The following is a 26,336-nucleotide window of genomic DNA, read 5'->3' on the forward strand; positions in this document are numbered from 1 at the left end:
GAAATACTCCAATTTACATTTAGTTTTTTTTTCTTATTGCAAGTTTTATCAACAGCTCTTAAAGGTTTTGGTATATCCATATTTTATCAAAGTCACAATAATTTCTTGAAATGAAAATCAATTGTATGAATGTGTATGTCACCAAGCTATGTAATGCAACAAGACATAATATACGTTTACAGCCATATAAAATTGCTTCTATGACACAGAGGAATGTATTTTTTTCTGCTGTGGAACAATCCAGAGAATTATACTAATGCCTTCTTGGAGAAATCTGCCTCCTCAAACTAGCCAAGATGCTAATGTCTCCCTGAACTGGCTTTTAAGAGAGAACAGAAACATGAACCAGAGAAAAAAATCATCCATACTACTTCCAAACTGCTGAAGGACAGAAAAACCAAAACTGGACCATCTGAAGAAGTGATATGCAGAACACCAGAACGCTTGGCCTAGCCAGAACTACCACAAAGCAAAAAAATCCTTTACCTCCTGCTAAACATACAGTAATTGCACGGGAACCCTGGAATTCTTTGCATGACCAATCAGGGGGTTTTGTTTGTTTGTTTTGGTTTTGTGGTGTTTTGTTTTTTTTTTTTTTTTTTTTGTTTTTTTTTGTTTTTTTTTTTTTTTTTGTTTTTTTAGTTTTTTTTTTTTTTTTTTTTTGTTTTAGTTTAACCCTTTAGAAAGTAAATACCAAAAGAGATTAAATAAGGGTATAATTAAGACACTATTCAAAAACTGTTAAACACATGAATTAAGAGTATGCTCTAATGAACTTAGCTATTTTTAAAACTTGATAGAGGATATAGTGCACTGCACTTGATTTACTCTGGAAGTATGAAATTCTGGATAAATGACAACTGCACTCATATGTCAAAATATTGACTTAAGTTCTTTAGAAGGATACTATTACCATACAGAACCATCAATATACCAGACCTATTTTCTTACAAACATAAGCAACAAAAAAGGATGGCCTGTAATTTTTCAGTTCTATCAAAATTTTTTTAAATTAGGAGAAGATACAGCTAACACTCCCTCCCCCCAGCAGCATGCTTCCCTTTGGGAAAGTAGAAATATAAGACATAATTAAAACAATAACCACTTCTTTTGGAATTCTGCATTCAGCAACAAGTTAGTAGCAAGTTACCAAGTGTTACTCGCAATTTCAAAAGCTCCCCAACAAGGTCTCACAAACAGGCTGCCAATCTGAACAGCAGCTACCCACTTCTTCAGAACTCTATGTTCAAAAGCTAACACTAGAGCACACACTTGAAATTTCCAAGGACAATTTAGATTTGTGTTCAAGAATAGAAAAAACTACTGTTATTTTTACAGTATTTTTTTCTAACAAATACAACCCCTGACATCACACCACATTACTAATGAATCTGTGCACTAACATCAGATGAAGTCATATTACATACAGATCCAAAATCATCCTAAGAGAGTCAAAAGACAATAGTCCATTTTCCCCATTTGTAATTTTCTTTCTATCTACTGGGAAAAGCGTCCACTTTGGACTGATGGCTGAAGCTGCAAGTATTTGATCATTATTCTGAAATCACAGTTTGTCTAACCCATGCTCGAATTCAATTATTTCTGATTAAAATGATTTATTCATGTCCAATACTGAACCAAATTTCACTATATAAACATTGCAACTCTAATATCAAAAATCCAGTCATACTGGATTAAACAATCATCTGTGCCTTGTGCCCCAGATTCACAGTAATTGTGCTGTGAACATTTACTACATTTACACCGAACTACTATCAGTGCTTTACCCCTCCATGCAAAGCAGACTGAAGATCATCTGCACTTGGCCTTTCAGAACACCTACTAAACAGCAAAACACAGGACTCAAAATATCATTACAAAGACTGTGAAATAAAAAACTGTCCTGATCTACTTGAAGACAAATTTTCTCCACAAAAACATCTTTCAGTGAATCGCCCTTTTGTTTTAAAAATCTCTTGCACATTTACCACAAGGTATAGTTACCACAGTTCTACTTACAGACATTCAGATGATAAACATAAAAACGACTCAGAACATAATAATAAGAGTAGTAATAAAAATCATCATCCTCTATTTACATGTAATTAATATAAATAACAATGTAGGCATAATTTACTTTGGAGAAAGTTGCTGCATTTGATCAATTCATCTTCCTGAATACAATAATGCTGAGTTCTTTCCCATGACACTCTGAAAAAAGTATCTAACTTTAACTTTTATGTACAGCAGAATGCCAATGGCATAAGCTGTATCTGCAGTGTCTATTGGATACCCAGATAAATTACTGAACTCTAATTAAAGGTTATAATTCCTTTGGTTTTCCTTCCAGCTAGTTTTTAAGGGAAAATAAATTACGGATGCGTTTTTAAAGAAACAAAAACCCAAAGAAACGCAAAAAACCCAAGTTCTGGCTCAAGAATCCTGGTTGCTAGAAATGTATAAACCACATTGCTGTACCATACTGCATATTAAATAGAGTTTAATTTTGTTTGAGGTAGAAACAAGAAAAATTAAGACCGAAGAGTATGAAAATTATAAAGCACTTAATTTTTTGTGGAAGTACGGCAAATACTTAATAATTTCTGTAATAATAATATATTTTTGGTAAGAAACAAAAGCAGAATTCATGGTTACCATAGTTACACATACTCTTTGTTGTGTTTCAATGCCACATGATCTGACTCAAAGTAATACACATCAGGCTCTTCCTCATCCTCCTCTGCAGTGTGGATGTTGGCACTCTCTTTGGCAGGCGGTACATATCCAGCAACAAGCCTAGACTCAGAAAGTGGCTTCCTTAGTCCATCACTCCCGTGATCCCCTGTATTACTATTTCTCTCTTTTTCATTCTGTTTGATTTCTTCGGACTTTTTGGGAGATCCATTGATATTATTAATACCTATAGGTACATTCTTTTCAGTAGGACTAAGATTATTTTCCTCAACCTGTCCGTTTTCTCTACAAGGAGAGTTATTTTTAGTAGGGCTACTTCTGGCAGGGGCAGCCCTTCGTGGTGAAGTTCTCAACGTGTATCTGTGTTCTTGAAGTTCCAACATATTTGTCATCTGAGCTGAAACACAGTTCAGCACCGAAGAATGTGGTTCAGGTTCACCTGAGATTGATGCACTGTCATGGTGAGTATTCAGGTTGCTATTGGTGTTTTCAGCACACTGTTCCTTAGAGGCACTGCTATCTCCTACAACATCCACCTCCTCCTCCGAATCCCTTAACAAAGATGACTGGATTTCAGAAAAGGACCCTGTAGCTGGCTCAAATGCCTGATTAGCATGCTCCTCAGGCAAGCAGTCGTTTATTGGTTTGTGGTCCTCTAACTTTACCTGTTCTTGGGAGTTTGTGCAAGGCACATAATGGTCTACAACACTGTCCTCTTTGCTGCTATTAAGCAACAAGGAAGAATGGGCAAATGAGTTTCCGTTTTCTGCTACTGTTTTGTCCTTGGGCGTACAGGAACCAGCACTGTTTTGCTTAGCGTTCCCATCAAGCTGACAGTCATCACAGTTAAGAGAATTTGAGTCTCTCTCACCAACTCCATTGACAGTCTGATAACCTGCAACCTCTTCAACTACTGCAGAATTATTAAACCCTTCTGCACAGACATTCACCTTTTTAACTTCCCTTTTCTCACAATCATCCAATATAAGACATCGACAAGCTCGCTTAGTCCCCGTGGAGGCTGCATCATTGTCCGACACCAAGCTTTTATGCTCCAATGACTCCTTCTCTGCCTTAGTGGGCACGTCTTCTTCAGAACTGTTGGGTGCCTCCGAACGTAGACACCGCTTAATTCTTTTCAAAACTGGTGAAACAGGTTCTGCTTGTTTTTTTTCACTATTTTCCACAGTTTGCTTATCACCATTATCCTTCTCCGAAGTGGACAGCCCTCTCTTCCTAGGGCTCACCCATGACTCCCGAGCACTCTGCTGTTTCAAATCAGTAGTTCTGCCACCGTTGCTGCCCTTCTGAGTTTGCACAGATTCTGGCCTCTTCTTTGGTGACCTGGATCGGATTTGAGGATGGGGTGAGACTTCCTCCGGATGAGCAATACTACGGTTCCTTAATGTTCTACCACAAAAATTTTCATCCAAACCATTTAAACCCACTGTAGATCTTGTAACACGAGTAGATCGAGAAGCAGCCATACTATGGCAAGTCCCTATAGTATGTTCATCATGATCCACTCACTGGGAAACCTTCGAAAAAAATGTAAACAAAACAGTCATAAAACAAAATTTAAAAAACATCTAGAGACAAGCAAACCTGAAGAATGTGTCATCACAAATGTACCAATGTAAAACTGAATAAGCCCATTCAATGTATTCATACTGCTTCTTTCCGTGGTATTTCTTTAGAGCATTAAATTTTTCCATCTCAACTACAAAGTAGCTGACTTGGTATTTGTGGTTGTTCTGGCTTTAGTACTTGTGCTAGTGTTGCTCATATTTATGCCTTATGTAAGGCTGGAATGTCCCAGTTAGGCTCTAGTTACTAAAATACACTATTTCTATGTACTGTACATATGTTATAATGTGCTGGTATTATTATTTAAATTTGTTTGTTCAAGTAAAAGGTATGAGATTGCATTCTCAATATCCCAGTTCCATGGTTTCACAGACTAAGAAGTAAACCATTAAAATTGCATTTGCTTACTCAGTTGTTGCTTAAAGAAAAATCAAATATCTCATAAATAACAGAACTGCAATTCTAATTTAGCAGGAAATTAAAAAAACAACAAAGCACACGAGTAAAAAATACTTACCGTTACTATTATTAAAACTGAAATAAAACAAAATTTCTGAATCAGAATCATAAAATCATTCCAGCTGGAAAGGCCTTTGGGAGGCAATCCTATCCAACCTCCCATTCCAATGAACATGAGGCCTAAATTCAGATTTAGTTACATGGAACATTATCCAGCTGAGTCTTGAAAAAAACAGAGTACAGATATTCTACAACTTCTCTGGGAAACCTGTTCGTCCTTAAAGCAAAAATATTTTTTCTTATACCCAGGTGATGCCTCTCCTACTTCTGTATCACTTATGACAACAAAAGCTTGGCTCTATCAGGAATCTCCTCTGAGGTATTGGAAGGCTGTTTCCCTCTCAGCTGGTGAGATAAATCATCACTCACATCAGATTTAAGTAAATTCAGACTCAAAGATAAGTTTGAAACATCCCATTTCAGAATGCCCATATTTCACACTGCATGGTGAAATGTAGTATTTGACCTGCCCTGTATCTCAAAATAATTTTTAAGATAACTCAGTTCACTCTTACCCTTCTATCGATTTAAAAGTTTAATGTGTCAACCTCCATATCACCACAGATGTGTCATAATAACCTTGCTAATGAACAGATTCATATTTGTGCATAATGGCACACCTTCCCTTTTTCATCTACCTAAATTCCAGATTTAGGAATGAACAAACCCGTTCAACTGTCATATGATGTGAAGACTACAAATTTTAAATATGGAGTTAAATCTTTCACTCATTACTTGGAAATGCTGAAAAGAATAAATGGAAAAAATTGTTTCAAGAGGTGTTTTTCATTTTCAGCAAAGGGGAAAAAAAAGAACATAAATTCATAAATTCTACCAAATCTACTATTTAAGTGTCAGATGGTCCTAGCAGAGGAAAGAGAATGGGACAAGACTAGTACACTCTCATCCAACACAGTTCTGTTTAACATTTACCCATATTTACTGTATTGTGTGTTTAGGAATTCACAATGCAAGCAGTATTTCTAAAGGAAAGCAATGTATCCTAACAGTATTGCTTGGTGTAGCTCTGGACAAAACTGCAGAAGAAAGCACATAATTTTATATACATATGGTATAGCTCCATACACAACTGTTTATGACAGCTCATCATTTTGTGCAATGAAGAAAAAGACAATTATAAAGTGAAAATTTCAAATGTTCTCAAAAACAAATGTATCTGTGCTGCTACAATCCTCCTGCTTGTTAGCTATTCCTGCTGCCTTAGATGAACGCTTTGAAAGGTGCACTGTTTGTATTCCTGAAAATACATCTAAAGAGATGCTGCAGTGCTTTCATTCTGTCCACTTAAAATTAAACAAGTGTGAGCTCTCTAACACACTCTGCCTTAAGAGAAAATACAATTAGTACGTCAAGCAGCAAATGGTCAAGCATCAGCAGCTGACTGAAGAGAGCAAAACACTATGTGCTTTCTATAATGGTTTTTACACCTATTTTCCACATGGATAAACTGGCCCGCATATTCTCCCTCTTTGCACACAAGCTCAATACCACCTGGAGAGTGATCTCATTTGGGGTTGAACCCAAACATCAAAAACTGAGTTTATTTACATATTCCATTTCTCCATAGCTATTCTAATTAAAGCTAGCACACATTAGGGCTGAGTAACTGACATTTCAAATCAATACCAATAATATAACCTAAACCAAATTCAGATGTATACTTTGGTTAGTAATTAGTGCTGAGCTCAATGGACTTCAGAAATTGTTTGTAAGAGAGAAAGCTTTACTGATTTGCTGATATGGTACTTTCTAAAGAAATACACCTTACATGACAAGAAAAAAAGTTATTATTTCCTTAGTAAGTAAAAAAACTTACCATTGCAAAAGTAGAAGAAATATAAACTTCCACCATTTCATACAGCAGACTCTTACTGCACCACTCAAATAGTATCAATCACCATTGCTGATATCCATCATGTAATCCAAATGCTTTACTAGTTTATGCCATCACATTACCAGATTTTGAAAACTGTTGAGAAAAAGACAAAGATATCAATAAAACATTTAAATAACCTCACTGAAAATTAAGAAGAACGCAACAGGACATACAAAGAGTAACAGCTTTTTAAAGAAGAAATTATAAACTTTAAAAGTGTCCTACTGAAAGAAGAAACAATATGTTCTAAAATAATTAAGAATGTGAAATGTTAATTTAGGTTTTAAATGTAAAACATCTTTCTTGCTAGTTTCTAAGTGATTCACTGTATCACACATTTAATGTGCAAGCAAATGAATCCACAGGAGTGACATCAGAGTGTTCAAATTTCAGAAGGTATTTGAAGAGACACAAGAAAACAAGTAGTGAAAGGTACTACTACAACTAATGAATTATGAAATGCACTGTCAAATGTATTTTATAATTAGATACACAGTTAAAAACTCTATCTAATTTTAATTAACTGAGCAGACCTCTAAACTCATATTGTCTCCTAATCCCTGAATAACCTTCATCTATACAATGGGACTAGAATGCTTTCTAGAGTTCACATTAGACCTATTCTTCATCCATGGAAAACAATACACAGCACCTTGTTCGTAGTGGACGTGAAATATTTTGGATACTGAAAGACAGAATACATCTAGAGATCCAAAAGTCACACAGTGCTTTCAGTCGTCTCCAATTGGGCATCTGTGCCAACGACCAAGCTACTACTTGAAAAAACACACCAGCAATCACATTTAACTTAAGAACATCTAGTACTAGGAAGGCATCATAATTCACTAAAGAACAGTAGTTATTGAAGCTTTCTTCATATTCCGTTGACTTCATACAAATGATCTTATTTTCATCTTGATGGATGATCAAAACTTCATGATCTAAAACACAAGCTAACAGGTTCCTCCATATTCTTCATTCTACACAGTTTTTATATTTAAATTACTGGAAATTACTTTCAACGTACTTAGGATTTCATACTGGTAAGAAAAGAAAATTAATTCACCATTAAGTTACCAATTCAAAATACAAACTGAGCTGCATAAGAGGAGAAGAGATTAATTATGTCTAATTGCAGTGAAATTCAGTAACAGAAGATGTTTCTACAGTGATGCTACATGAAGTATCATAAATTCTATTATGTGGATAACTAAATCAAATCAGGTTTCATTTATTCACTGGGATTTCTCAATTTAACAAACAGCAGAGAACTATCATCATAATAAGACAAAGAACCGAAGAACAAGAAGGCAAAGACAAGCACTTGAAAATGCATGTTACTCTTAATCCATATTGTTGCCTTTCCTAAAGGTCCCTTTAACTGATGCATCTGGAGACACCAAAAATACGACACAGTTCGACCAATTTCTGCGGAATAACAACATACCCAATAAAAATACTAGCTAGGCAACTTTTTAAAAATACAAAATACATTTAAACAAAAAAACATTTAAACCAAATTTAACAGTGAGCCAATCAGAAGGTGGCCTAATCTCATAATTTCTAATCCCTCTACCAGTCCTAAGTAAAGAACATATGAAAAAGTTGTTTCAGGAATGGCTGGAATAGTAATGTCAGTATTTTGTCAGATTTGTACACCTCATCACTCCTGATTTTCTTTTGCCCAAAACAACCCTATTTTACTCACAGTAGGAAAGACACAACCCCTGCTGTATCTATTTGCCTTTGGGGACAGCTGAAGTTTTAGACGCAGCAAAAAGATTGTGCAAATATCAAAAAGAAAAAACCAAGGTGGGTAAAAAAAGTATTACTTAGTCAGAATTTTTTGTCTGATAGCAGTTTGCAGGGATGGAGGAGGAAATAACAATTTAAAAAACAGGAAACCTTAATCAGGATACAGTGAAATGAGGGCACCTTAATTGCACTTAAAACCTAGGAAACAACATTCACAAGGGCTTAACAAGCAAACAACTACATATTTTTCCCAGAAGTTTCCTTGGAAAAACTGTCTTGAAAATTAACTATAATTCCTTTACATTGCATAATCAATTACAATGACATTTTTCCCTTAGAACAACCACATCTTCTGTGGCAGAGAAATTCAATAGAAGAGTAATTTAATGTTTTGGACACACCTCATTTTAGAAGCTATTTATGAGTTGGAATACAGAGTGCAAGAGAAACTAAATAAGCTTTTAGATCTAAAAGCCTTGCTTTAGGGAACCACATCAACATTTAAGAAAGAATGCTGGAATACTGCAACGAAGACTAAAAGTTTGAAGAGTGATAATCGGCTAAGAAACAACGCAGTGGTCTGCAGAGCTCACTAAAAATTAAGAAGTTACAGTTTAAATAAAGTGTAATAAAAAAGCCAGAGCTCTGGAATAAGAAAGGGATTCTGAATTTGTCTCTTGTGGGGAAGGACCTGTGTAAGAAGCCAGTGAGCAAATGCTGCTGCTGAAATCATTCAGGAAATGGTCACACATTAACCTGTACGGACCATCTTCAGAGTGAGACTGAAGTTCAACTGCTTGCAGAAACTGTCTGTACATATTATGTACAATCAAGCATTTCATGACAACATGATGCATTCCTGGGTATGCATTTTTGCATTTAAGAACCCTTAAACTTACTCAGCTTTAGGCAGACTATACCAATACACACCATATTCACATTATGCTGGAATTTTTATTTAACTTAACCACAAGCCTATTTTATTTAGTAAAGTTACCAAATGCTGAACTATGCACATGAAAACTTCTAGCAATAAAGGAAACAAATTTACATGGAGATGAAAACCAACACCTAAAGACAGCAGAATAAGGAAAATCCTTCCTAAGTAGGCAGAATAACCAATTTTTTTCTGGGTTATGCTGGTACTGTCTATCTGAAAGTTAAGTATGAACCCAATTATTTAAAGGAATTCAGAAACATGGCTGCAGTTCCAAATATGTTCCACATGGCCCTAAGCTAGAGAAGAGCCAGTGAAAAGAAGCAGTCAATACCTGAACGTACTGGGTGTATACCAGACCTGAAACCAGCAGACACCTCTACTGTAACTGTGGTGGAATTATATAAATGGAACTTAAGATGGATAAATTAACATTACCTACAACACGAAACAAATCAAAAAAATAATGGTGTACTGGGGCGAGGGGAGAACAGATTTTCAAGAGAAGTCTCCAACAGTTGTTTGATGTCACTATTTGATGAAAATGGGCAGTATCTAGTCTTCTACAACAATTCAGCCCTAGAAAACAGGTGTGTTCATCTGATCTAGAGTATAATGAAGCACTTCATATTGAAGAGAAATAATCTGTTCTCTTCTTGTTCTTCTGAGTCTCATCTAACAATCAGCATGCTCAGTGACAATACTACAGCCATAAAGATTCAGATTATTCCTAGTGTTTAGATATGGCATTTGTAGATATCTGATAGCAGGAGCACTCTCTAGTACCATCCTTCAGTAAATCCCCAAATTACTTCAGAGACAATTATCTGCTATGGGCAAAGTTACCATTTAAAAGAGCAAATGTGACACACATATATAGCTGCCCAAAGTAATAAATAAAACTGATGGATCTCTGTGGTGTAAAATAGCAGTTCTTAACTTCTCTGCAGAGCAATGGAATGTTACTTACAACAGTACATTTTTAAAAATTGAAAGCAGCAGCTATTTATCCAAACAGAATCTAATCCCTTATAGAAGTATTTCCCCAAGACAGAAAAATTAGCACCTCTGAAAAGATGAGAATCTGCACAGACACCATATTATCAAGATTTTGGATTATCTTCACATAGAAAATACATCACTTCCTAACAAAGTGGTATTACTAAATTAGGGATGAATTTAATTTAACAAATTATATTCAGCAGTCTATCACATCTAGAGTATGCCAGCATCTCTTCCCACACATATTGAGTTTCACAGAACTACATTAGCAAGAAATCAGTTTTCTGGAAACAGTATTTTATTCTTCTGATTCTACATTACACCAAAACAAGCAGTACTTTCAAATGATAGAAGTAACCTTCACCAAAAGACATTACGAAGATCTTACTTGAAATAATATGTAACAATAAGCAGCTTAAAGCTATAACAAAAGCTTAAATGCAATAGAAATTAATAAATGTTACTGGAGCTGTTCTGAGATTTCATCTGTCTCTGACACAGAAAGATTATATCACATGGTCAAAATACAGTCTGTCAGAGTGGGACTACTTTCATTAATCTTATATATAAAAGACTAAGATTAAATAAAGAAAGTAAAAGAAAAAAATAGAATAACACAGAAAATTTGCCAACAGGTTTTAAAAGCATGCAAACTAGCAAGGGAAATGTTTTACTCAAAACTAAAACTGCAAAGAACCAGAATGGATAGTTCAACATGCCATTTTTCTTCTTTAAAAGAGGTGGGTTCTCTAGGCTAGACAACCTGTTCTTATGTAAGAGGAAAAAAAATCTTTAGAAAGAATTATCTGGTGGAAAGCTATTTTTACTTCTTTCTAGAAGAAAGAAATGTAACAGGCAGGGAAAATTAATTGATACTTAAATAATAAGACGTATGAAAACAAACAAAAGCTCAACCTTCTCCTAACAGTGTCTTACTCTTTCCCTAAAACCACAAAAAAAGGTCAAACCAGAAAGTTGTATGACAATGACCAGGAAGGTATATCTGTTCCTCTGCACACCTTCCACATCAAAACAGCTGACAGCACTGGTATTTCTCACTCTTCTGGGCGCCCTATATGAGGATACTTACTGGGAGGATGGGTGTGATACAGGCATCACTCCTCTTCCAGCCAGACATTCCAGGATAAGATTGCAAAATTATTTCACATAAAACTAAATATGAATTATACAAGTGTGACTTTACAGCAGAACTCTAGAAAAGCAACCACTATATCAAATTTCTTCTCTTTAAAGCCTGAAACACTTAAACTGCTTTCAGTTTCTTGTATCTCGGCCAAATTAGAATTTGTGCTGAAATGATACATTGAAGCATCTGTCTCAGACTGATATTCCCACCCTGCTGTCTCTCTCCTGAATTCTCAGTCAAAATAATTACTCATTTCTGTGCACAAATATGGAAATTATTTTAAACCCTTCTTGCTGCTTAAGATACATCTGAAGATTCTTCAAGGTTTTCTTCCTCCATATCTTGGAGGAAGAAATTGGGATTCGGCATAGAGAAGTGTTTGCCTGAGAACAAAAATCCTGGTGGAGCTGTGATGAAGGCAGGCTGAGGGGAACGCCAAATGTGAGTGCACAGGTAAGGAGAGCAGCTACACTGGCAAAATGAGTGGATGCTGACTGGAGAAAGAGACAGACTGGAAATGCTGAAGAACTGCTAGAAGACAGATCACAACTGTGACAAAAGAAAACTGGAACTGGGAGTAACTGGAAGGAACAGGCAGAATCTGTGATTTTACCTAGTCCCAACTCACCTACACACATCACACAGCACTCATCCCAATTACCTGTCTCAAATACCTGGGACAACTCTGTCAACACAACTATAGTGGAATTACACTCTGAAATAAATCTACAAATAGGTCAGAGTTGAAAAGATCATCTTTTTTTCTTTTCAGCTGGCTCCAGATCAATCAGGTTTTCCTGTGGGTCATATTAAAGGACAACGTGCTGCAGCACAAGCATGGGATCACATGGCCACATGAAAAGGTGAAGATGTGAACTTTGTAAGGTGGTATACCATAGCCCCTTGGAACAAGAAATCACATTCCACACTTCAATGCATCATCTGGTGTGTTCATCTTTAGCATGTCATCTTAACCAAAAAATGCAAAAAATGATCATTTAATACAATTTGCACTTGTGCTGAATAAAGACAGTAGCTTTAAGTAAACACCCTTAACTGAACCTACTTTACTAATATTTAGTCAATAAACCCACTACTGTCTGATACAATTAACTTATCAAGAAAATTAAAACCAGACTATGTAAATAACTTCCCAGTTAAAATATATACATATATATATGCTTAGCCTCACTTATTGGCCATCCCTCTGTATCCTTATCACCACACCTACCCAATCCACTTTACCGTTCTAGGTGAAAGTCCCACTCTAAATTATAGTATGCCTTTTTCATGTGAAGCCACTCAATTGCTAATTAGCTGTTATCCAAAGAGTATCTCCTGTGCAGGATTACCAAAACATGTGACTAACATCTTTGAGATACATTAAATCACACAGGTTCTTGAAAAGCTCATTATAAAATTAATTACTCTAATGTAATTACAGTAACCATTTATCAAAATGTTACTCTTGGAGAAGACTTCAATTGTATTTGATCTTTTAAACACAGAGCAGTTTAATATAAATAGGAAAACTATTATTTATTCCCTGAAGAAGTTATTATTACAATATACAGAAAGTATCTAGCATAAAAAGACATTGCTTTTTCCCATAGGTAGGCTGCAATTGTAGGAGTTCATCAAGTACTTAATAATCCTGCTAGCAGTTTACAGATGAAAAGGAACTTGATGGAGAAAATCAATGCTTCTTTACTTTTTCTTAAAAGTCCCAGGATAAACCAGTTTCCTCATTTTTATACAATATTACACTGGAAATCACTACTCTGATTTACTTATGGAGCAGTGACTATGAACATGCTACCTTAAGAAGTACACTGTAAAGTGCATATTGTCTGAAATACTGTCTAGAACATTTTTACCCAGGATGATTTTCAGTCAAGGGCATGCATTTGAAATACAACAATTAGTACAGGTTTTTATATGCAAAATCACAGCATCAGCTCCCGAAGCCTCCCAAGGCTGATGTACAACTCAGAGCAGCACCACACACACACAACCAGGTGCCCTGAGAGGGCTGAGCTTTGAAGTGCTCCTGCATTATACTAAGGCAAATACAAGCCCAGAGTTTGGGAAAGAGACACATGAGGAATGCAACCATTCCTGTAAAACATTTTCAATGTTGTTTCAGAATTAATATGATTTGTTCTAAATTTTTCTTCCGAATTTTAAATATGCCCTCACTCCCCAAAGAAACAAAAAGTGTGAAGGCTGTTTTTCCGGCCATCTACATTCATGAAAACTGTTTTAACCAGTTATTTTCCATCTGATAATGTTTTTGCCTTAGTCGAGGCTTTTCTCCCAGTCTATGGGATACACATTATTCTATAAGCAGATCAGCAATGGGCTGGCTTTGTAGTCCTAAACAAGGCACCATTCTGCCATACATTCCATCACACCTCCAATTTTCTGAAAAATTTCACTTTCCTCCCTCTGGCCATCTCCAAACCTCAAGGACGGGGAGGCAAATTCCAACCCATACATGCACTGACTAGAGTGCTTGTAAACCATGTACAGCAGGTAACTACTGGGCTCAAATCCCCCTTAAAAAGAGGGCTACAATTTTTGTGAAAACTGCAAGCTCTGTACAGTTCTGAGATGTTTACTGTCACGTAAATTTAGGGAGATTGCTAAGTTGGTCTAAAGATTCAAATGTTACTTAGTAACAACAGTAAATAGAGCGACACCTAAACAGTTGATCTAAATCACGCTTCAAATGCTTATAACATATTCTGGATAGACTGGGGGCAGGGAGGGCATGCAGAACTATCCCAAAATCCATGAAGAAAAAAAAAATGCAGTTTGTCACAGCTGTGGCCGTGCTGTGTCTTCTCACCCGGTGCATTTTCATGCTCCCAGAATTCCAGGCATCCCTTGGCACACCAACTGATCCTGTGTGTATAATCATAGCACCAGTCACCACCACCACACAGACGAGTTCTCACAGGCAAGGGGCATGGCAAAGTAATGGACAAGCTTATAAGCCAAGTATGCTTTAGACTTGAATTTAAACACAGTAGTAGCCTGCTACCATAGTAACCAAAGAATCTAGAAAAAGACTGGAAAATACCCTTAAGATCGCTGTGTCCAATTGTAAATGACTTGCCTTATGTCACTTTTTGACTGACAGATTTATAAAAGCCCCAGCTCTTTTAAATGCTCATCTGGCTCTTTTACAACTGACTTTGACATATTAATAAAATCGTATTACACCAAGTAATTTCTCTGGTGAACAACCAGAAAAACATCTATTTTCTGCAGAAACTGTCTGAGGTGCTACAGCTGTTGATATGTTTCAGTACTGTACTCTATGCTAGAACCTCAATATTGTGGCAGTTCTCAAAACAGTGATCTGCAGTAAAAAGACCTATCCCTCCTTCTGCCTTCTATATAGGATGTTGTTTATTTCCATTGCCTCGTGCTGCAGTTTGGTCTAATGCACAGCACTACTACAGCCAAATTTAGCCATATGTGACAGCTTTGCCACTGCAGTCTTTCAAAGCAGTTCTGAGCAGTTCCTACTCTGTGAGCTGGATGTCAGCATCATCTACACCAAGAATGCACCTTTCTCCCTAGAAGTACTTGAAGGCAGACAAATTATCTCCCAATGCTTGGGCATCCTGTCAAAACTGTAGCTATCAGCACCTGAAAATGCTTGTTCTTAGCTGCTTTCCAAATTCTGCTCTGTGACTGACACTGAGCTTGTTAAGCAGAGAGGTTTCAATACACCTCTACAGCCTGACGGTTCTCACTATATGTTCAGGCTGTATTTATGTTTTCTGACTAAGAAGACTTACGCATATTTCATTCTACTTGGCTTGGGAGTTTCCACTGGTAAGCACTGAAGGTGTTTTAAGTGCATTAGAACTGGGGTTTTTAAAAGCTCTTAAAGGGGCAGTGAGCAGCTGCTTTCTTGTTTTCAGGCACAGGAAACAGAACCTGCAATAAGAACACTATCACACCCCCCTTCCTTTTAATCACAGCACATCTACTGCAAATGGAGACCTTTATTTAAAAAAAACCACTGACTTTATTGTAAGACTGCTCCCAGTTCAACTAGTACATTACCTTTTTCTAGCTGCTACTGTTTATACCCAACTACTTTCAGATAGGATCACTAGCCACATTTTCCTTGATTTAATAGCACATCCGCAGCCTAATTTACTTTTCTAGTCTAATATATATAATTCAAATAGAACTATGACCACATCACATGTAATTTTGTTTTATTTGATTGCCATTCTGCTTTCCTCTCTTGCTGTGCTCAGAAGGTCTTTGTAGACCAGCACATTCACTGATAAAACAATATGCTGCTATTTATTTCCCACAATTTCTATGTTCTGTCTGGCCTATGTTTACAGCATCAGCTGGAAATACAAAGGAAGTTCTGTCTAGCCCACATTTATATTTAAAATTTCAGCCTTTTAGTTACTCTTTATTTTCTCAGTATGAACATTTTTTTTCATTTGAACACTTTGGCATTAAATTTAATTAACTGCCAATGTAACGGCCCTGTAAGAATGCAGGGAGTTGTTTCTTCTTTTCCTACAGGTTTTTGCTTTTCCTGTAAACACTGACAAAGAACCTTTAGGCTTGCTCCACTTTCATTTTTCATCTAGATGCAGGCTTACTCATAGGTTTGCAGTTCCTACAGTCCTTGCACAGTAAAAATTCAAAATAGTCTCATTCCCACTTTCTTGATCTTTCAAAGTCACAAATTTATTCCCTTGAAAGACTAAGCCGGGAGAGTACAACTTTTCATACAGTACCACTACACATCAGCTGCTTCTTCTCCAGGTATCTTATTAACGTGCTAAATATACAAATTCGATAGATTTAAAATGCATTTCAAAGCATTTCTAAGACTTTACACTGTTACTCTAAACCTACCATTAATCTGTCAACACACTGCTGAAATACAACTACAGTTTACCCAACACATCCTTTTCTTTTGGCTTCCTTTATTCAACTTTGTGATATAAGGAATACCCAGATATTCTACTTCGAATTTATTGTTCTTTGGGGTTTTGTTTTGCAACACTCAGTTTACAATTTCTTGCAACTACATGAGACAATATACTTCCAAAACTATGCTCACTGTTCAAGTATAAAATGAAAGCCTCCCTCTGAAGTGAAAAATTCCTTCTGATTCTATTACCCTACTGCAGCAGCTGAATACTTTATCAAGGACTTTGTAAAGATCTCTCTTGATATAGAGATGTTGCACCACATCTACAGAGCAAAAGGGACATAATTATTACTGCCTAAGCACATGAGCGTATCTGTCACCTATGCACAGAGACACTTGATTCCCTCTGCATGTTAATTGACTATTCACTTCCAAAACTTCTTCCTCATTAAATTTAAATGCAAATCAATTATGCTCAGCATTATTAACTCCAAGCCTCTTTTCTCACACAGAGCAAAGCCACACGTCTCTGCAGTCAGTACTTTGTCTCCAACAGCCGAGATAAGCAGATGGTTAGGCAAGAGCTCTGTGTATAATACCATTATAGCTCCCAAATATTTTTAGCTCAGAGTCCTCCTAAGTCATATGTAATTTCTATTTATTTTCTAAACTTCTGTGAATTTCTCTTCCGTGAACTTTCCTTGTCTTCCCTTGAGCTCCCATAAATTTTTAGCATTCAGGTTATCCCACTGATGTTTTTGTAAAAAGAGAATTCTGTACTTTCGTTTTTACAAATGAGCATAAAGACCTGGGAAAAAAGAAAAGGCAAGTTTAGATACCCAGTGCAACTCTCACAGCAACTTAATTTTAACTCTTTCTCCATTCTGCCTTCAATTGGCTTTTTCCTGTATTGCTTTACCTTTTTTTATTGGCAGAATAAATGTTTTGTGTTTTACTCAGAGCTCCCCCTTCTACTTCAGTTTTTCTGACTTTGCCAAAGATATACTTTCTCAGGGAAGGAAAAAAAAATCCTAATAGTAAAATTAATGATGGAAAGCTGCTACATGCATAAAGCATGCCTTTGCAACTGTAATGTCATAGATGATGCAAATACTCAGCTCCAGTAAAAAAGGTGTGTTTGTAGTTGCATCTACCCTAATAAAACACACAAAATTTCAAGGTTTTAAACAGCATTTTGCCTTTTTTCATTTTAGTTTTCTGAAACTGAAGTAATTTTTCACAGATTTGACTTTCCTCTTTTGTTTCAAGACAATAGGCTTCATGACTATGGTAGTATTTAGTAATTCAGGACAAACTCTGACCACATTTTAGTAGGATAGCAATTAGAACATTTAACCTTTTATATAAAAATACATGTCTGATTATGGTATCTAAATTTCTCGATAGTATCTATTTCCATAAATAAAAAGGAGACACCCATTTTGCCATTCCTTGCAGTTACCCTGTACCATCAGGTTAAAGGACTGAAGAAACATTAAAAGGCTCTTCAAGTCCCCAGTTCAGCCACCACAGAATTTCTCAAAGCACAAGAAAAAAGGGAAAAAAAAAAGAAGAGATACCATCTACCTTCAGCACATTTTATCACAGATTCAGGAAGCAGAAAGAAGCTGCCAGAAGGTGGGTCAGAGAGTGTGAATTATGTAGTTTCCATACCTACCCTGAGCAAACACAAGCAGATTGCCAGGGTTCAGACACTTCCCTAAATGGCCAACCCATCACAGCAGTAAAAAACCTGTACTTGCAGTTAAGTCCTTGCTTTGTCTCTGACCTGCACACACCAGGATTGCTCACATACTGTATCAAATGACAATACATTTAGAAACTTCTCATTTGGAGAAATTAGATAAAGCTTAGACTAAACGGCTACATTAGCTTAGATACCAACTTACACAAATACAATATAAAATTGACTTCTTTCCTACTTTATCCATCCAAAACATTCAGCTACAGAGATAAGATTACTCTGTTTATGTCTTACATGACCAAAACCAGTATGACCAGTAGCTTTCTGAATATGCCATAGATAAGAGTTTGGAGTCTTTAGAGTATGAATTTGAAAATAATCAATAAAAGCAGTTACAAAGCTAGAAGTCATAATGGTTCATTTTTACACATTTACTAAGATATCGAGCAGAAGGCTCTATATATGTTTCTTTTTAATAATAAATCACTTACAGTTTGCCAGTGATGTCCTAAAAAAGCCTTACTGGCTCTTTATAAGGCAGCTCTTACAAAGTATTCTAAGGAATTTAACAGCACTATAGCAAAACAAATGCTGTGCTTATTCCTTACTTAGTACCTCTGAAGAGCTGATATGAAATATTAAGTAAGGATTAGCTTGACTAATGCAGTTTATATACCATCCATAAAACTCCTTAACCTTTTAAAAAATATTATAGAAGAAAAACTCCAACCCTGATTGCCAGTTATCTTGAAGAACATCTAAAATTTCTGTTAAAAAGTACAAAATTATTCAGCTGTGAACAACTGTATTACTCACAGCACAATGCTGTAGCCATAAAAGAAGAAAAATAAATACAGTAAGAATATATCTCCTAGGCAGCCATTGCTGTATCTTGAACACACGAAGTCCTCATAACTCAGTGACATACTATCTCTCCAAGGGCAGTAAGCAATTAAACACTTTCCTTCTTTGATAACAGTAGGAGAAAAAAACCCCTTATATAAAATTCTCATACCTTTAAAAATTAAATTTCACAGTATCTGAGGACATACCTTAGCTGTAAGATCCTGGAATTAACGGTTACTTTATCTGGTCTATCTCCTTGTTGTTCTGCATAAAGAAACTATCCCAAGTTTTGATTATTCTTATTGTCCTTTTCTGTACTAAGCCTAGCAGACAGATCAGTGTGGGATAATCATATTTGAAGCATGGGCTATGCATGTCATAGATTTTTACCGCAGAATAGTTAATATTTTATGTCATGACCCCTTTCTATTAATACTCTCAACTCTATTTACTTTGTTTGACACCTAGTGAAAACTGAGTTGATGGCTTTACAAAAATGTCTATCAGAAGACTTTTCTGAGCACTAATAGCTGATTTCAAGTCAGGGCTGGGCTTTTTTTTATTCTTATGCACTATTTCACATTCCTAACAATGGGTTTCTATTTTAATACCCATTTGCTCAGTTTTGTGAGATTCTTCTGACTCAAGACAGTGGTGAAATAGTCATCAGATTTGTTTCGCTACTAGACTAGAGGAGTTTTTTTTCCCTGCAATCACTGAAATATCACTATTGGTATTTATCAAAATTGAAATGAACATCTGCCTATTATGACTTAAAATGCCCTTCTTAAATCACATACCAGCTAAGGTGCTGCTTCCTTTGAGTTCTGCATACACAGAGCTTGGGTTATCCTTGCTCAATTGAGGAAAACATTAAAACATGTTTTTAATTTGCTCTAAAGGATAAGAAAGGAGCAACTCACCAATGTATGTGCATTTAAACAGCCACTATGGAAATAAAAATGTAAATCCATGAGTGAGGTAACAATCATAATTAAAAATCCACTGGTGAGTCCAGGAGCCTATGCCAAAGGTTACCCATTCATTGACAATGAAGGTTACAAAGACAGCAAACAGCTTTTTTAGAGACTGAACCCTCTTTCAGCATCTGGCTTGACATCCAAAGGTTTTCAGTCACTCCAAGTGGGAAACTCTCATCATTTTGCATCTGAACTACTGCAACAGGTCCTTTCTCTTCCCCTGCTCAATTACATTCAGTTAGGTACTTCCCAAAAGAGCATTTCCTTCTTTGCAGTTCTGTCCAAGACACCACTTTCCCTGCACCTTCCTATCACAGCGATCAAAACCACACTCATCCACATTCCCACTCCATTATCAACAGAGTGGATTCACAGGCTGCTGGTGAGCCTTCAGTCATTCTCTCTTTAATTTTGCAACAAGACTTCCCAGGTGAGGAGGTTTCATTCACTGTTAAGTGATTTAATCCACAAAAAGGAGCAATCCCACTCCCCTGTAACTCTCAGGGACATCATTCCTATTTTTCCCATGCATTTGCTTTTGCATTCAATCCGATCTCACAGTGAGCGGATTTACAAGTCCTTACAAAAGAGTCATTTTTCCTCTAGTTTAACTTTCTGGACAGGTTCACTGTAATGGTGAAATGAGCACAGGAGCCAGTGGAAAACAGGGCCCACAACTTTGCATTTTGGTGACAGACAGTCCTTGGATCAGGTTTGCTGTAATGTGAAGCCCTTCTCTCAGGCTCTCCCTCATGTTTTGTAAGCCTAAGCAGCACAGGTACTCCTCTTATCTTGGAACTCTAAACTTTCATGCTGAGGATAAAAATATTTTCTAATTGATGCACAGAACCTAATTCCAGCAGGTTGTTGTTTCCACCTGTCTGTACTGCCCAGCTATACCCTGTATTATTCAGGAGTTGTGAATGCTGGAGAAATAGTCTTCACACAGCAGAGGTCAGAGCATCAGGTTTACTCTTTTCATTCTGGTTAAGAGTTCACTTTTATATGAATCTTTTTCAATTCTGTTGAAAACTTAACTGAAATCCAGCTGATGCAAGTCTTCACTAACAGAATCTGAGGCACAAAAAGAGGCATTTGAGGGGGAAAAAGCCCTGCAAACTTTCTGTATTCTTATTTGTTACTGATTCAAACCCCTGGGCTCTTCTTGACATCTCATCATGGAAAATAGGGTCAGGGAAGGTCAAAAAAGCAAGTTGTCCACACTTCAACAGAAGCTAATTTCTAAGTATCAGAAAGGCAAACTTTTGTTTCAAGGCAGTTGCAGGAGTGAACCAACCGAGGAAACCACACTACAGCCCACATAAAGGAAAGGCACATCTAAAGGAAGAGAAGCAAACAGAACTTAAATTGGAGCTCATGCCACGTCTGCAAATCAGGCCTGCTGACAGAACAGACAGGATGAGAAGAAATGTCCACATGATTATTTGGTACAAGTCATATAACAAAGCTGTAGTGACACATGAATCCAAACTGAAAATGGTACCAAGAATATTACACAGTGAGCTTCTCCAGAGCTCTCCTATGTCTCACAGAGTCTCCTGACCTTTTGGGATGGTTCCTTTGAGGGAATTTCTTTGGCAAAGTAAGTAGCTACATACAACAATCTAAGAAGTGTTTTAAAAAGGTAACTGATCTAACTGCAACTAATTCAATTATGAGATACACCCTAAAAGCAGGACACAAAGGTCTGATCACCATAGTTACCTCTCAAGTGGAAAATCAAAGAGACGTGAGTCACAGGGGATTAAATGACAGTAACTGGCCTGCCTTTACTTCCAGAATCCAAAAGAGAGGTAAAACATTCTCTCTCTATATTCAGAATTCTGATCGAGGGAAAAAATAACTCTTCATCTAAGAGGTGAATTTCCAATAAAACTGCTTCTGGGCTGGAATTAACCAGAGATATTTTCAGATCATGAGAGATGTAGCTGAAATCCATCTGCATTAAGAAGAAATTTGTTACCTGTATTGTTGGTTTGTTTGGGGGGTTTTTTTGAGGCACAGTCAGAACAACAACAAAAGACTGCCTATCAAGATCTTAACAGCAACCAATCTGTTCCTTCATACTTGCAAAATCTGAATGGTCTTGACAGCAAACTGTATTCCAAAAAGGCAATCCATTTATGAGAATAGAGGATTCTCAAGGATTTGCAAAATTCACTTTGGCTCAACAATTCAGACCTCCAAGACACATGTCAAGAAATCTGAAAAAGACAGACTTCACTTTGGGATGGGAGAGGTGTGGGAAGTTTTATTTGCACTCGGACATCATACAAGGAGTGAATGTTTCTCATTGTCCTTTTCAGCACTGGCTGTCAGGTAACAGATACGTGAAGAACTTTTTTCATCTGAAGTGTTTCAGGAATCCTCTTAACAAAGGATCACTGAATTCCCATGATCCAGAAAAATTCTCACCTGACCTCACTTAAAGAGAAATTACGTAACTACACTTTAATTCTGTTAGAAACCACTTCCTCACAGATGGATTTAAAACTATCCACGCACATATGAAAAGTAATTGCACTATAGCAGCCTCTACAGTAATACTGTGAATAAAGATTCTTTCAGTCCTTCTGCCTTTTTTAGAATGCACTGAATATAGCAGAATTTCCAGAAAATTGATGCAATAAACATCACGATTCTGCTGAAAATAAAACACTAGTTAAAAAGAGAAAAAAAACCAAAAACCAAAAAACCATCAGCTATACTTGGCTTCTCATTTTGCCTATTTTCCCAAGGATAAATAAACAGACCTGAACCAAACAAAACCAGAAATGTTGACTAGTGAGGATTGAGAAGACCTGAAGACATCTAGTCAGCTTTCTTTTTCCTGAGGTCTAGCTTTTAAGGAAATCCCCAAAGAACAGTGCTGGCAGCATAGCAAGGCACAGGAATGTTGTCAAATCTTTTCTAAGTGGCAATTAGACAGATTAGTTACTAACAAAAGCAATACATCATGTATCCCTAACCAGTGAAACTTGTTGCTAGTTATACTCTGACTTTTAGAAACATGTACATAGAAAGCACAAGTAAATGAAGAGAAGGGTAGAAAAGAGGTACTAGTATACTCTAATTTTACAATTATTAGTAAGATACAATTTTTGAAGTTGCCAATTTTTTTTTTTTTTTACACTGGAAATAGGAAAAAAACCCAAAGCAAACAAACCACAGCATCTGTTGAAATGGTAACAGCTTTCTACTCCAAATCTTTAGTCAGTCACCACCTATACACTGCTCCGGTCAACTCTGCAGGAACTGCTGCTCCAAACTGCAGGTTAAAGCAGCCTTTTCCAGGCAGTTCTGTCTGACAATGGCATCTCAGTTCCAGCTCTGCAGGTGGAGCTTAGGGAATAGGTGCATCTGCCTCTGCCTAAGACTTAAGCCCTTGTGCCCTTACTACATGAGATACCACGATCCTTTTATAATAGGCTACAAAAAAGCCTCTGTACTGCAGTGATACATAGAGGGAAAATCCCTGGAAGACTTAAATTCTTTTTCTCACATCATCTAATATGGTGAACAGTGTTTTCATTCTTCCTTTATTGATTTCCAGGTGTAGATAAACAAACACTACACCAGGATCTAAACCCAGTGCCCTGTCAGTTACCAACACTTTGTTTCTCGATGGTTTATTCACAATTTTCCCCATCAATTATAACAAAGATAATGCTGACTGCCTGTGAGGTGAAAGTACACATAAAGTCTACTCCATGTAACTGTGAGATGGAAAAATGTACTAGAAGTCTAATTACAATTAGGCTATAACAGATTGAAAGCATCATTTAACGTAAATCCTCTCCACTCTCTTTATATGTCAGGAATGTGACATTTGTTTCACTTTAACCCTTTCCAGAGCACAGACATATGTGACACAAAGCCTATCCTCCACTTGCCCTTAACCCTGAGGCAGCTTTGTCAAATTTCAAAAATCAGAAATGCTTGAACAAGGTCACATGGGACGTAGGTAGTTGATTTTGAATAGGAAAAAACTGCAGAAAAAGGCATTAAACTGAATTTAGTTCAAAAAGTTCTATCAATCTGTTCAGTACTTTTAACTCTAAAAAGCTTTAAATCATTTATGTCAAGGTTAGCTCTTCCAGTTTAATCAAATATTTTAAAATCATCCAAAAGAGTCACAAAGGAGAAATTCTGTATAAAACTGGTATATGTAATAGGCTACATTTCTGTTCAAGCTTATTTATACTGCTATTACATAGCAATAGGCATAAAAGACCAAAATCTCTCCCTAATACATGGAACACAAACCGATTTTAAATAACAATATATTTATATAACAAACCCTTCAGGAACCTTAAGACTTTATCAGTGGTGACTAACCCTCAACATACATGTCTCAGATATTAACTGTAATCTCAGTTTTTCAGAGAGGTGAAGTTGCATAGTGTGCTCTGTTTTAGAGCCTGCAATGCACCTGACTCCCTGGCTCATTAGAATTCATCTCCTGAGCTTTGCTTCTCTTGAATAAAGTCTTCTGAAAGATTTTGACTCTAGCTCAGTTTCTTTCTTTTGGATCACTAAAACCACCTAAAGGCAAGTTAAAGATATTAAAACCACAATGAAGGCTCTATTAAAGTTATCTTCTATATTACATTACAGATGGCTTTAAAGAATACTTTATAAAAACCCTTTAATGAATATATTTGATAGAGGGTTTTTTACTAAATCTTACAATTGTTACATCAGTATTTTTTCTTCTCCACCATGTTGTTTTGTTGCTTTACTTTTTTAAAATCATGACCAGCAATATTACAAAAAATAAAAAAATGAGGAGAGATCTAATGCTAAAAAGTCATCTTACCTCCTATGCGAAGGACAGAAAACTACACCTCAATCACCTCTAAAAGGAGGTTATTTAACCTTTTCTAGAGCACTTTCAGCAATAGCTATCCCATTACTTCCCTCAGATATATTACCCTGTGATTATCTATCCTGGATAGATAATCCTTCCTGGAGCTGGAAAGTTTTTCCTGACATCCAAATCTCTTTTTGTGCTCTTTAAGGCTATTATTTTGCATCCCACCTAGAGAGAACAGCTTCTTACATTATTCTCTCTTGCAAACTTTACCATATTTGAAGCCTATTATTATGTCTCCCCATCTCTCCTAAAAACTAAACAAGTACAATTCTTTCAGTCCCTCGTTAAAGATCATTATTGCAACTCTTCTCTAAATACTCTCAGCTGATGCAAATCTGTTTGAAGCAGAGTAACAAGAAAGGGACACTGAGTTATCTGAGGCCTTACACTGAGTACTGCAGAGCAACTTCCCTCTCACAGGCAACAATCCTGTTCATAAACCCCAGTTAAACTCCTGAGTTTCCACAGAATTGTCACAACTCCACTGAGTTCATTTTGTGATACAGCTGCTTGTTTACAGAACTATTGCTCAGGCAAGTGTTTCTCATATTTAAATTTATTCTTTCTACCCCAAAGAACTGTTTTGTGTTCCTTGTTACCGAACTGCATCCCATACAGTTCAGGTCATTCATCCAGTTTTCCGAGACACTAATGTTTGTATTCCCTCCCAGACTTGTCCTGTCCAGGCAATTAGTAAATCTACTTTGTTCTACCACCCAAGCCACAGAATGAAAAAATAAACAGGAATCAGTTCAAAAAATACAACTGCACAAGACACACCCATGTCTTTAATCTGAAATGTTCTTAAAGCATTTATTTAATAAGTAATTAAGCAGCATGATAAAACTTCTCTGTCAGTACCTATCTTTGGTGTTTCTAGATTCCTTGGCTGTGAGATAACATTCCTAACTTCAACACTACGGCACAGGCAGAGTATGTTTCAAACACAAACATACAGGGGAGGCTCTGTCACTCTCCTCCCGCTTTAATTCATTTCTGTGTGGCACAGTAACCCAGTTGCATAGCTCCTCCAATTTGCAGTTTGGGCTACCTCCCTGTTTTCCCTTCCTAAACTAGAGATACTTCAGAGACACTTCAGTTCACACAAAAAACCCTGCACCGCTCTGAAAAATTCACCTCACATGTACATATATATATGCTAATAAAACTAAAACATCAACAAAAAGCAGGATGTTATAATTTATGTACCAACAGGTAAACTCTCAGGAACACTCCTTTCCTCTCTGACTTTCAAATTTTCTAACTGAAGTGTTTTAAACAAAGTTAGAATCATCTTTTTCAGGCAAAAAGATATCAAGTACTTCTCGTGACAAGGGATTATTAAAATCCCACTTCTCTAGTACTAACTTATAAACATATAAAGATGAGGTTTTACACTTCTTACTAATACTTTGTCAGCATGTGTCCACCCCCAATCAAAAGAAA

General features: G+C 36.5%; 1 protein-coding gene across 4 annotated transcripts in view; it reads right to left on the reverse strand.

Moving 5' to 3' along the window:
- Positions 1 to 26,336, reverse strand: part of ZZZ3 (zinc finger ZZ-type containing 3) — a 57,444-nt gene that overhangs the window by 26,660 nt on the left and 4,448 nt on the right. For 3 of the 4 annotated variants that reach the window (XM_040073178.2, XM_040073176.2, XM_040073175.2), the window contains exons 2-3: positions 6,638 to 6,790; positions 2,671 to 4,232 (exon numbers count right to left, since the gene is read on the reverse strand). In XM_040073178.2, coding sequence (XP_039929112.1) covers positions 2,671 to 4,181 — 1,511 coding nt within the window. In that variant the 5' untranslated portion in view covers positions 4,182 to 4,232; positions 6,638 to 6,790. Of the gene's footprint in view, positions 1 to 2,670; positions 4,233 to 6,637; positions 6,791 to 24,833; positions 24,854 to 26,336 lie in introns of those variants that run through there. The other variant, XM_040073177.2, reaches the window with a different exon arrangement.

Source organism: Hirundo rustica, chromosome 9, assembly GCF_015227805.2.
Source record: "Hirundo rustica isolate bHirRus1 chromosome 9, bHirRus1.pri.v3, whole genome shotgun sequence".
NCBI lineage: Eukaryota > Metazoa > Chordata > Aves > Passeriformes > Hirundinidae > Hirundo > Hirundo rustica.